Source organism: Triticum urartu, chromosome 5A, assembly GCF_056163025.1.
Source record: "Triticum urartu cultivar PI428250 chromosome 5A, HENAU_Tu73, whole genome shotgun sequence".
NCBI lineage: Eukaryota > Viridiplantae > Streptophyta > Magnoliopsida > Poales > Poaceae > Triticum > Triticum urartu.
Window position 1 is genome coordinate 596,469,788 of NC_141877.1, and position 11,639 is coordinate 596,481,426.

The following is an 11,639-nucleotide window of genomic DNA, read 5'->3' on the forward strand; positions in this document are numbered from 1 at the left end:
AAACTTGCAATCCATCACCACCGATCCAGAGAGTTGGAGAAATCAAACCATGCCACAAAACAAATGAAAGAATATGTCAAAGTCGATGCACCAATAGCCCACCAATTGTTCTCGTTTATAGACACATCAACTGTCAAGATCCAAAGAAAGCCAACAGATATGGCGACACAAACTCTTATAAGCCCTTCAGTGACACCGGATCAAACGCCACCGAGGTAGGGAGTGGCTGGGGATACTTTACTCTAACGCGCCCTCTCCGTGGCCACCTCATTGATATCAGCAGGTAAACAAAACCTAAGGAAAAGGAAAAACAAAACACACGGATCCCGACTCCTCTTCCCATTCCTCTTGCTGTCAACAAGGCCACTGAATAGTGGAAAGGACGATGACTGAGGCAATGACAACTAGAGTTGGGAACATGGGCCACGCCTCATCGCAAATCCATGGTTACTCTTATTGGTCTGCCTTGGTAACAAATAAGCGATTCTCAGTTTTAAACAAATAAACAATTTTGTTGAGTTAGATATATACTTCCTTCGTCGTAAAATAAGTGACTCAACTTTATACTAGCTTTAGTACGAAATTAGTATAAAGTTGAGTCACTTATTTTGAAACAGAGGAAGTACTATTTTCCCTAAAAAAAGATTTTTTTAGGGACAAAATAGGATATACTACTGCTAGTATTAGTTTTTAGTCATGAATTTAGAAATACTAATTAAAAAAGTGTTATTTTTAGGGACAAAAAAGGATATACTAATGCTACACACACGGGACTTTACGGGCTAATCAAATATTAATGGATGTGATTTAGTTAAGTAGGACGGCCCGGACAGAGACCATGTGACATGCACGTTTGCATGTCATCGTGTGCCTTGTGGCCGAAATTTAAATTTAAACATTGCAAAAAAAATCTGAAAAAAAGCATGCATCTTCACAGCACATATTAAGATAACCTCTAAAAAATTCAGATCGAAATTCGAAACATACATCGAGAAATGAAAAAGAGAAATCTGTCATGAATAGTTCGCGAATAGTTCTCTGTAGACTATTCACATATGAGTTTCTCTTTTTCGTTTCTTGATGTATATTTTGAATTTTGATCTGAATTTTTTAGAGGTTATCTTAATATGTGCTGTAAAGATGCATGATTTTTTTCAGATTTTTTCGTAATGTTTAAATTTGAATTTCGGCCGCAAGGCACACGGTGACATGCAAACGTGCATGTCACCTGATCTCTGTCCGGACGGCCCACCACTTAAAATCAGGAGGGCAATTAAATTAGGCCAAGTTCTTCAGCCCGTGAAGTCCGTCGAAACCTCTCGTGAATCTAGTATTATCGGACAGAGGGAGTAGTACAGATCACTAAGAGCAAGTACAATAGTGGGCTTATAGTCCGAAATTGCATAGGAGCACTCGGCGACTACGCCCACCGGAATCCCTGCCATCCACTAGCATCGGGATTCTCACTCACTATATTAGCTGCTTCGTATTCACACATTTTCTCATTTAGTATTCCTTTGTCACTGGTTGGTATATAAGCTTAACAGTGCACGCGCTTTCTGTCTTGTCCAGATTTTCTGTCCCAATGGCCACTTGTTGTCCTCATCTGCCAACTTCCAACCACCCAACTGCAGTAAATGCGCACGGTCCTCTCTTCCTCCCAACGACCCATATGTGTCAACCTTGTTCGATGAAATTTGGTACGTGGAAGACGGACTATTGCTCGCGTGTATCTTCTAAATCCATTTCCGAGAAGCAAGACATAACTGATGATGGAGAAGAGGTCGATAGCTTGTCGTGCAAAAGGCTTAAACACACTCTAAGTCGGCTGTAGTCACAGGCATGCAAGCACTCTTTATGTATGAGCATTTGTCCTATGTATGGTGGAACTATGTATGAGAATAAAAATATCCAATTACCAAATGGTGTGGCAAATAATTTTTTCGGTTTTTCAGGAGTTGGTTTTTATGTGTTTGTTATTTTATATTATTTTTCACCACAAGTTTGGGACATTTTTTTGTTACTTTCGACTATATGTAAAGTTTTATCTGGTCACCTTAGTATACCATTGATAAAAAATGAAATTACACCCTCCATCACGGTTTAGAAGACGCGCTTAGAAATTCTCTAGGACCTAGGTGGTTATCTATTGGTTGTGAGATGGACTAAAAAATAGCATTCACACTACGCATGCATATAGAAATAGTATATATGAGTACTAATTAGCTACTAGAAATAAATGCAATGCGCCCTAAATCTTGTCTATTGTGGAAATGCACGCAAATTTAACTATGCCTTCTAAACTGTGACGGAGGAAGTATATATTATTCCCGTTTTTCAATCATTTTATTAAAATCGGCAATAAAACTTTTCGAGTTATGTGTCAGTATGGGTTGGAGTTTTTCAAAATAATTCTGCCATGTCCTGGGGTCGTCACATATTGATTAATGCTGCATGGCTTTAAATCCGATGCATTTACAAAGTAGCATGTGGACAGCAGCTGAATGCATGGTGCCACAAAAGTCTGCTGTTGTACAAAGAAATAGTGACTAGGAGTAATTGTGCCGGATTTTTTTGACAGCTCGTTTTTTAAAACATATAAATTAAAAAAATAACATGATGCATGGACAAGGCAACCTAAAAAAGTGTAAGTGAATAGTGAAGTTGATTAATACTCCCCCTTTCCGGTTTATAGGGCTTATCTCAAAATTTTAGTTTTTCCATTTCATAAGGCTCAATTTGGTAGTTTTCCATCACATGTTTAGATTTCAAGTGCATTAAATCATTGCATGCAAGTACTAAGAGAAAATTGACCAATGCATGTAATTTATGCATGCATGCATTGCAATTAATGCATTGGTAAACATACTTTTTTGAGGAAAACAAGAGCATTAATTGGGTTCTTTTGCAAACTACAAAAAGTATTCCACCACTCATCATCTACCTTGGTTTGTGAGAATTTTGAATTAAGCCTTATAAACCGGAAAGGAGGGAGTACACAGCTAGACAGTAGTAAATGCAGCTTTTAATAGACTGACAAGGTAGATTCAAACAGTGCATTCAATTTTTTTAATTCATTGCAAATTAAAATTCGCAAGAAGTTTGCTTCATTTCAATGGACACGGGCCTGCTAGTAAAGCAACATATGTAGAGCAGAGGTGTTTCTGGGGTCATAGCTCTTTGCTCAAGAGGTTGCACTCATATGCTTGAGAAGGTCAGATCCAGTGCAAACATTCCAACAACGGGGTAAGAAGGTTAGCCAGAATAATTTAATCTAAACTATTTGGCAGTTGTCAATGTTTGGTTCGACTGCTTAGTTTGTTTCCGCTTTCAAGCATTGATTCGGTTTTTTTTTCTGATAGCACAACAATGGCGAGTCGTTCTACTCTAGCAAATATCTTGAGGGTTGGTGAGGACTAGGAGATGTCTCCATGATGGGTGTTTGTGGACCTAGTTTAGTTCACACAAAGATATAATAAATGACTCGGAACAGGTAGCAACTGTTGTCTCATACGCCACCGGCCGTGTATTCACACCGAACAATCATTTACACCAAAGTGGCATGGATCCCAATAAAGCAGTGTGGTGGCTGAGATTTCAGAGGTGTGCGTCGCCGAGTGCTCTTAGTCCACTTCCGCTTATAGTCCGCTTACATAGCATTTTTGCCTATGTGCAGGAGAGAGATGTGAAAAAAATAAGGGAGTGGGCTCTCATGCAAGAGCCTAGTTATATGCGCATTCCTAGTAAATGCAATAAATGTGAAGAAAAAGATAGAGAGAAGAAATAAGAAAGTACTCCCTCCGTTTCTTTTTAGTCTGCATATAAGATTTGGTCAAAGTCAAACTTTATCAACTTTGACTAAGTTTATAGAAAAAATATCAAGATTCACAATATGAAATCAATATTGTTAGATGCATCATGAAATTAATTCTCATATCATATAGATTTAGTATTGTTGACTCTGACCAAATCTTATATGCAGACTAAAATATGGAGGGAGTACTAATACAATAGCCGACCTTATAACCCATATTATTGTATGAGTCCATATAGATGATGGCTATAGATGACATGGCGGTTTCTTATAGCCATCAGCTGGCTATATCATTAACCATGCTCTAAAACACCATTAGGCCTCTTTTGGTTTCTAGGATATGAATTTTATAGGAATAAAAAAATCATAGGAAGTGAGTTGACATGCATCTCAATTCCTATAAGAAAAGGATGTCATTTGGTGCATATGATAGAATTTTTTTCGTTGGGTCTAGATTAATGCTTCTTCTTTCGTCAGCGACAGTAACTCTGCAACTGGGGCGACCCGAGCGCAACCCTAACCGCCGCACAAGTCCCTCCCAGATCCAGCCCCTCCCTCGCCGCCGCCGGCAAGCGCCGCCGGGCAAAGGCCGCACGGCGTCGGCGGCGACGGGGCCTTCCTTTTCTTCCCTCTCGCAAGGTCTGGGCGGTGCGGGGGTGCTCGGCCAAGGAGAGGCGCGGTGCGCGCGGTGAGCAGGCAGTGGTGGGCGCGGCGCTCGCGGTGAGCAGGCGGTGGTATGCGCGGCGAGCTGGCGTCGGCGACGCGCGCGGTGCGCGGTGAGCAGGCGCCGGGGAGCCTGGCTGGCGCGGTGGGCGCGGCGCGGTGAACAAGCGGAGACGGCGAGCTGGCGTCAGTGGGCGCGGCGGGCGCAGCTGGCCGGAGCGGGCGCAGCGATGCGAGCCTAGGCGCGCCGCGTAAGTACGGGCGCGGGGGCGCGTTGCGGGAGGTCGGGGCAGGTCCTGCGTGGATCTGGCGCGTTCGTGCGCCCTGAGACGTTGCGGGTCTGTCGCGACCGAGCCCGATCTGGTCTATCCGTGGCCGGATCTCGCTGCCCGGGGCGCGCTGGTGGCGGCGGTGGGGTGGATTCGGCGGATGCTGGTGGGCCCTACCTCAAGCGTGTCCACGTCCATCTCCTTGGAGTAGCGGCGCCGTACAAGAGTCTATGGTGCAGACGAGGCTCTCAGGCACACCAGATCCAGTTCGGCTGGCCCTGTCCTTGCGCGCGGCGGTGCGAGGCTGTCAATCCAGATCGGTGTCCGTCCAGTCTGGCACACGGCGGTGCTGACCGACCAGCTCCGGCTCTAACTCGACTCTTTCTGTGCGCTGCGGTGCGGATTCTCGCCTAGTTCTGCGCACGAAGGCCGAGAATGGCCGGATCTGGCTTTAGCTCGCCCAGGCCTGTGTGCGGCGGGACGGCCCAGCCAGGTTGGCTCGTATTCGCCGAGTTCTGCGTGCGGCGGTGGCAAGTCTGTTCCTGATAGTGTGTGCATGACCCTTTTCTGCTCGGTGGTGCTGGCAGGACTCGGATCCATGATTGGTTAAAGACTCGGCTTCGGATAAAAATCCTGCACTGATCTGGTCAATGCCGACGGTAACGGCGTTTATGGACATCGTCTTCCTCCTTGGAGGTGCCGCCGTGAAGTTCGTTTTGCTCTTCATACCTCATGACTTGTGGTCTCCGGATGAAAACCTAAGATTTGGCTAGGCGAGATCGGGTGACAGTGTTGTTCTCGACTTCATTCCCTTTTTGGAGGCGTCACCTTGGAGGCATAGCGATGGTTTCCGATGTTGTTCATAGCTTGTTGGTGGAGCTTGGGTTTGTGCTGGTGTCGATTGTTTTCTTTCTTTTCTTTCTGCACTAGTCTTTTGCTGTGCTTTCCTCCTTGGAGGGTTCTTATAATGCTTCTTCTGATCAATGTATTTGGCAGCTCACCTGCCAACGTTCAAAAAAAAAACTCTGCAACTGCAAGCTTCCCTTCGATTGACTGAACTATCATCGCTGCTGCCTTCTATCCATCCGGCCTGATTGTTTGATTGGTTTTGGTAGCTTCTGCAGGATCAAATTGGCAATGCGACTCCACGGGGGAGGGCTGGAAGGCCCGGTGGTGGTGGCAATGCCCAGGGAAGAGGAGGGCCAGCCACGAAGCCTAGACGCAAGAGATTCAGGACTACCAATGATCTGCACACTGACCAGACTCGACAGGAGCAGGTCATCCCTGAAGATGTCGCTGAACAGGCTGAATGTGCAGGCAGAGTCCAGCAAGACCTCGGTCTCAACAAGGAGCCTGCCAATTTGAACAAGGCAGCCGGCGGCGACGAGGGCGGCGGCAGGGCTGCCGATTGCTCGGGAAGGGGCGGTGATAGTGCCGCCGACGGATCAGCACAAGCGGCACACAAAAGGGTACGGCTAGTTTCCCCTTTGTTTTGTTTATATATCGTCAGAAAAAGCTTCTCTTGTTCATCGCATCGTAGCATGATCCGTGCTGCCAGCCGATTAACTGAACTTTCATCGCCATTGCCTGCTGCAATGATTCATGTGTTTGGTATTCCTCTCACTAATCACCAGACTAAATCTCTGCCTGCTCCGGCCTGACTGTTTAACTCGTTTTGGTAGCTTCTGCACAATCAAATTGGCAATGTGACCCCTTGGGGGAGGAGTGGAAGGCGTGGTGGTGGCGGTGGCACTGCCGAGGGAAGACGAAGGCCAGCTTCCAAGCCTGGAGGCAAGGGGTTCAGGGATATTGGTGTGCAGACTGACCAACTCCCCAAAGGCGCCGATAGATGTGCAGTGGGTGAAAAGCCCGAAAGTGAAGCCATGATAGCGCCATTGCCTCAGAGGGTATGCATGACTTCGTGTTCTGTTCTTCACGCCCCCTTTTTTTACACTCGCACTGAGTTTTAAGTGTTCATTTATATTCACAGGCTGTTAACTGTTCTGCTACTGTCGAAAGAGAAAGCCCAGCTTCGAAGCCTAAACGAAATGACATCCCAGGAGCTATTACTGAAGGTGTTCAGACCATGACGATATCGCCGGTGCCAAAGAGGGTAATCTTTCCTAAATTTCCCGTGGCTGCTCATATCTCACTGGAACAACTTTCATAGGTCGTAATATATGTAGCAGAGCTGAACACCTTTCCTAATCTCTCAACTTTGACAACTCTGCTGGGAAGTTCTAGAAATAGTGCATTTTCTGGCATCAGAACTAACTTGCAATGTCTTTTCGCATAAAAATTCATCACCAAAATAGTTTTATCATATATTGCTCGGGGTGCATAGTTTTTCTGAGTTTGCCTCTCGTGTGCTGCTATGATTACTGATCTACCAATATCAGTTTATATGCTAGAGTTTAGCTGCCATGAATTAAGCTCCTAAATCCTAAATCTTAATTCAACTGTTGGATGCAGGTAGTATGTGACCCCCCAGAATATATAACTGGTAGGAAGTTAAGTAAATGTAGCCCTGGCAAGGTCTATGTTGGCAGACGAATAAATATGCCTGGTGGAGCATACGACGGTCGAAATGCACACGAGGTTCTCTTATCTACCTGCATTAAACGGACACCGAAATCTGTCCTTGACATTATAATCTTCTCTGTATTTCACTTCAATATACATTTGTTTGTGCATCAGTCGATGCAGAGGCTAGATGAGATCCTCTTTTATCTAAAAATAATCTTATCTTCATGTAGGTTGCACTTAAATTTGAGCAGCGGAAAAGCAGAGCAGGTTGCTATGACACCCCATTAGAGTGGAAAGTATATCAGTAAGAATTATACACAATCATCCCTTTTTTACATTTGTATAGTTTTCTGTGGAGGATGTCATGTTATCCTTTTTGTGAGCAGGACTCTCAACGGCTGTTATGGCATACCATCGGTACACTACATGGGTCGTCAAGGAGACTACCACACTCTTGTGAGTTTAACTTTCCGAGAGAAAAAAATTCACTCGGAAGTGCCTCTCAACTCATTATGCTATTTTCACTGAACAATCATTCTAAATTTCAGATAATGGATATGCTTGGTCCTAACCTCTGGGATGTTCGGGATTCACTGGAACAGAAGAGGTATACCATCCATCTTTTCACGCTCTCTGGTTGTTCTCCTTACTACTTGCTGAAAGTATGAACTCCCCTAACAGGATGCCATTTCAAATGGTTGCTCGTATTGCCGTTGATGCCATATCAATTTTTCAGAAGATTCACTCCAAAGGGTAATTTAAAGCCATTTGATGTTTTTGAGTTGCATTTCCCATAGTTTTTATTCACTGATGTTAGCACTTGCTGCTTTTTTCCCCCGGTGGTGTTAACACTTGCTGCTCCTGCTATTATTCCCAGCTTTGTACATGGTGATGTCAAACCTGAAAACTTTTTGCTCGGTCAGCCTGGATCTGCTCAAGAAAATAAGCTTTTTCTCATAAATTTTGGCTTAGGTATGCTATTACATAAGGTAGTTTCATCCATATATGAAGATATTCAGCTTGGTGTTCTCAAAACACTATGCCCTTTGCTCAGAGGAACTGGCTACTTGATAGAATGTTGATGCATTTTATGCCTCACTAACCTTTTTCGCATGGTTCTTCTGATACTAAAATTATGCAGCATCCAACTGGAAAAGAGGATCATTCAGCAAGCATGTTCAGTATGACCAGAGGCCAGACATATTTAGGTTTGTTCTTACTACTTTTTCTGTACATAATTACGGTACAAATTTGACTTTTTTCCTTTTCACGTTTCCCAGGGGAACAATTAGATATGCCAGCGTCCATGCCCATTTAGGCCGTACAGCTAGTAGGAGGGATGATCTGGAGTCACTAGCATACACCCTTTTGTTTTTGTTAAGAGGAAGCTTGCCATGGCAAGACTGTCAGGTAGTCTTCAATGTGCTCGACAAGTCAACAGAGTTTGATTATTATTTTCTACTTGCTCTCTTAAATGTACTTTTGTGTTGATTGGCTTATTATTGCAGGGAGATAACAAGAGCTTTCTTGTTTGTAAGAAGAAAATGGAGACTTCTCCAGAGGTGCTGTGTAGATCCTATCCAACTCCATTCAAACATTTTCTTGAGATGGTTACTACTATGAAATTTGATGAAGAGCCAAAGTACCAAAAACTTATTTCTCTCTTTGATGATTTGATCGAGAGACCTGCTTCAAGACCCATCAGAATCGATGGAGCTCTAGAGGTCTGTACTGCTTTAACCACAGCATGCTTCTATACTCGGTAGTTTAATTTGCGTGTATTATATTTGGCCATGCATCATTATAGGTTGGACATAAACGTGGAAGAATTGTCGGAACTCCTGAACAAGATGAAAAACCTATGAAAAAAGTTCGGTTGGGGAGCCCAGCAACTGAATGGATATCTGTTTATAATGCTAAGCCACCCATGAAGCAGCGGTAATTGTTTTTAAATATAAATAAATGGCATATTCTTCATTTTTAATGTTTGTTTGCTCAGGCATTATTTCTTTTATGAATTGTCATTCTGTTAGGAGCTAGGGTTCTGCCCGGTCTTGGCCGTAGGCAGTAGGGGAAGGAGGGGGCTGGGCGTGGCGATGAGCGGCCGCGCCGGCGGCTGGGCGCCGCCGCGGGAGAGGAGGATGGCGGCGGCAGCGCAAGAGGCAGGGGGCGGCTAGGGTTCCGGCTCCTCTGGGAGCCGGGCAATAGAGATAATCTTCTTATTGCTTAATTCCAGAAAAAGTCTTACAGCCTATATTTATAACCTAGATAACTTGCAGAAGAATTAACCTAAGATAACTTGCATAAGAATTAACCTAAGATAACTTGTGGGCTAAGATTGCCCGGTGGGCCTAGCTAAACCGGCCATAACACTTCTCCCCGCCTGCACAAACAGCTCGTCCTCGAGCTATAAGGTGGGGAAGCGCTTGCGGAACTCCTGGAGGCGATCAACCAGCGTCAAACACCTTCTCGACAGCTGGGGCGGCCAGGTCGGCGGCGACGGTGTCCTCCGGAATGTAGTCTGCAACCTCCAGGTAGAAGAGTCGCGGGCAGGCATGGCCGGGCGTGTAGGGCTCGTCGCAGTTGAAGCATAACCCTTGGCGATGATGCTCGAGCAGTTCGGCTGATGTGAGCCGGCGGAACTGCCGCGCCGCGGTTGCGACGAGGGTTGTCGCAGAAGCCTGCGCAGGCCGACCCTGCACGGAATCCGGCCCGGGTAGCAACCCGGCGGTCCGGGACGGTGATTCCTGCTGGATGGCCACCGCGCGGCGCTCGAACGCGCGGGCGTAGTACATGGCCGTCTGAAGGTCTTGTGGCCCCTTCATCTCGACGTCCACGCGGATGTGGTCGGGAAGGCCGCCGACGAAGAGCTCCGCCCGCTGTAAGGCCGTCACACCAGGCGCGTGGCATGCTAGTGCCTGGAAGCGGTCGGCGAAATCCTGCACCGTGGAGGTGAACGGTAGGCGGCCCAACTCGGCCAAGCGGCTCCCGCGTACCGATGGTCCGAATCGAAGAAGACATAGCTCGCGGAAGCGATCCCACGGTGGCATGCCGCCCTCGTCCTGCTCGAGGGCGTAGTACCATGTCTGGGCGGAGATGGTAGGAAGCCAGCCAAGTGCGCTCTAACGCAGGCGTGCGCTGTCCACGAAAGAACTGGTCACACTGGTTGAGCCAGTTAAGCGGGTCGTCTGAACCGTCGTACTGGCGAAGTTGATCTTTGCGAACCGGGGCGGCTGCTGGTGTGGCGCGCCCTGGCCCACTGCGTCGGCGGTACGGAGAGCTGATGACGGAGCTCGGTCCTGGGTGGAAGGGCCGGCGTAGTCCCCTGTGGCTCCCGACGCCTCGGGCTGCAACTGGAACCCTGACGGTGGCCGGGCCTCCGTGGAAGCTGACGGCGGCCCGTGGAGCCAGCCAGGAAGTGGAGATGGTGACGAAGGGAAACAGACCTCTTGGATCGGAAGGCCGCTCGGCGAGGACCGGCCCAGGCTAGGGTTGGGCGGGGGCGGTGGTGGAACCTGCACCGTTGCCGCCGGGAGGGACGGCGCGGTGAGGGACGGCGCGGGTGGCGGGGCCCAGGTTGGCCACTGCGGTCCCTGGGTGGTGGCAGGCGGCGCGGTTGGCGTCGCGAACGGCGTCGGCCACTGCGGCCAAGGCGGCGTCGAAGCCGCCGGTGGGGAAAGCGCCGGGTAGCCGCCGGTACTGAGTACCATGGCAGCGCCTGCTGGCCCGCGGACGCGGCCGGATGAAGCAGTGGAGGCGGCCCGTACGGGCCCGCCAAGTAGAGGCGGATGCCCTGGACCGCGACGACCAGGTCGTTGAGCACGCCGGCCATGGCCTCCGGTGTGAACTGCGGCGGCGCTGGGGGAGGCGACGGCGGTGGTTGCTAGAGGGGGGTTTGTGGCTGGCCCTGGCCCGGCGTGGTGCCGGGTGCGGGGGAGATTGGCGCCGATAGGGAGGCCGTGGTGCCCGGCGACGCAGCGGCGGCGTTGGTGGAATTGGTGGCAGCGGCGGTGGGGAGCCGTTGAGCAGCGGCGGCTGCGGTGGTGGCGGGTTTGGAGGCGATGAAGACATGGTCGAAACCCGGGTACCTGATACCAAGGTGTTAGGAGCTAGGGTTCTGCCCGGTCTTGGCCATAGGCAGTAGGGGGAGGAGGGGGCTGGGCCTGGCGATGAGCGGCCGCGCCGGCGGCTGGGCGCCGTCGCGGGAGAGGAGGATGGCGGCGGCAGCGCAAGAGGCAGGGGGCGGCTAGGGTTCCGGCTCCTCTGGGAGCCGGGCAATAGAGATAATCTTCTTATTGCTTAATTCCAAAAAGAGTCTTACAGCCTATATTTATAACCTAGATAACTTGCAGAAGAATTGACCTAAG

General features: G+C 48.3%; 2 protein-coding genes across 2 annotated transcripts; one reads left to right on the plus strand and one right to left on the minus strand.

Moving 5' to 3' along the window:
* The first annotated feature begins 5,181 nt into the window (after positions 1 to 5,181).
* Positions 5,182 to 9,214, plus strand: LOC125507424 (casein kinase 1-like protein HD16). Its single transcript, XM_087524599.1, has 13 exons — positions 5,182 to 5,280; positions 5,871 to 6,215; positions 6,429 to 6,653; positions 7,219 to 7,344; positions 7,503 to 7,576; positions 7,659 to 7,728; positions 7,821 to 7,879; positions 7,954 to 8,025; positions 8,150 to 8,244; positions 8,414 to 8,465; positions 8,553 to 8,682; positions 8,781 to 8,996; positions 9,080 to 9,214. Exons 1-13 carry the CDS (start codon positions 5,182 to 5,184, stop codon positions 9,212 to 9,214), a joined length of 1,698 nt encoding a protein of 565 aa, XP_087380725.1.
* Positions 9,215 to 9,544: 330 nt separating this feature from the next.
* LOC147973182 (uncharacterized) lies at positions 9,545 to 10,322 on the minus strand. The gene has a single exon (XM_087521952.1). The coding sequence runs from the start codon at positions 10,320 to 10,322 to the stop codon at positions 9,720 to 9,722; it is 603 nt and encodes a 200-aa protein (XP_087378078.1). The 3' UTR covers positions 9,545 to 9,719.
* Positions 10,323 to 11,639: the final 1,317 nt, after the last annotated feature.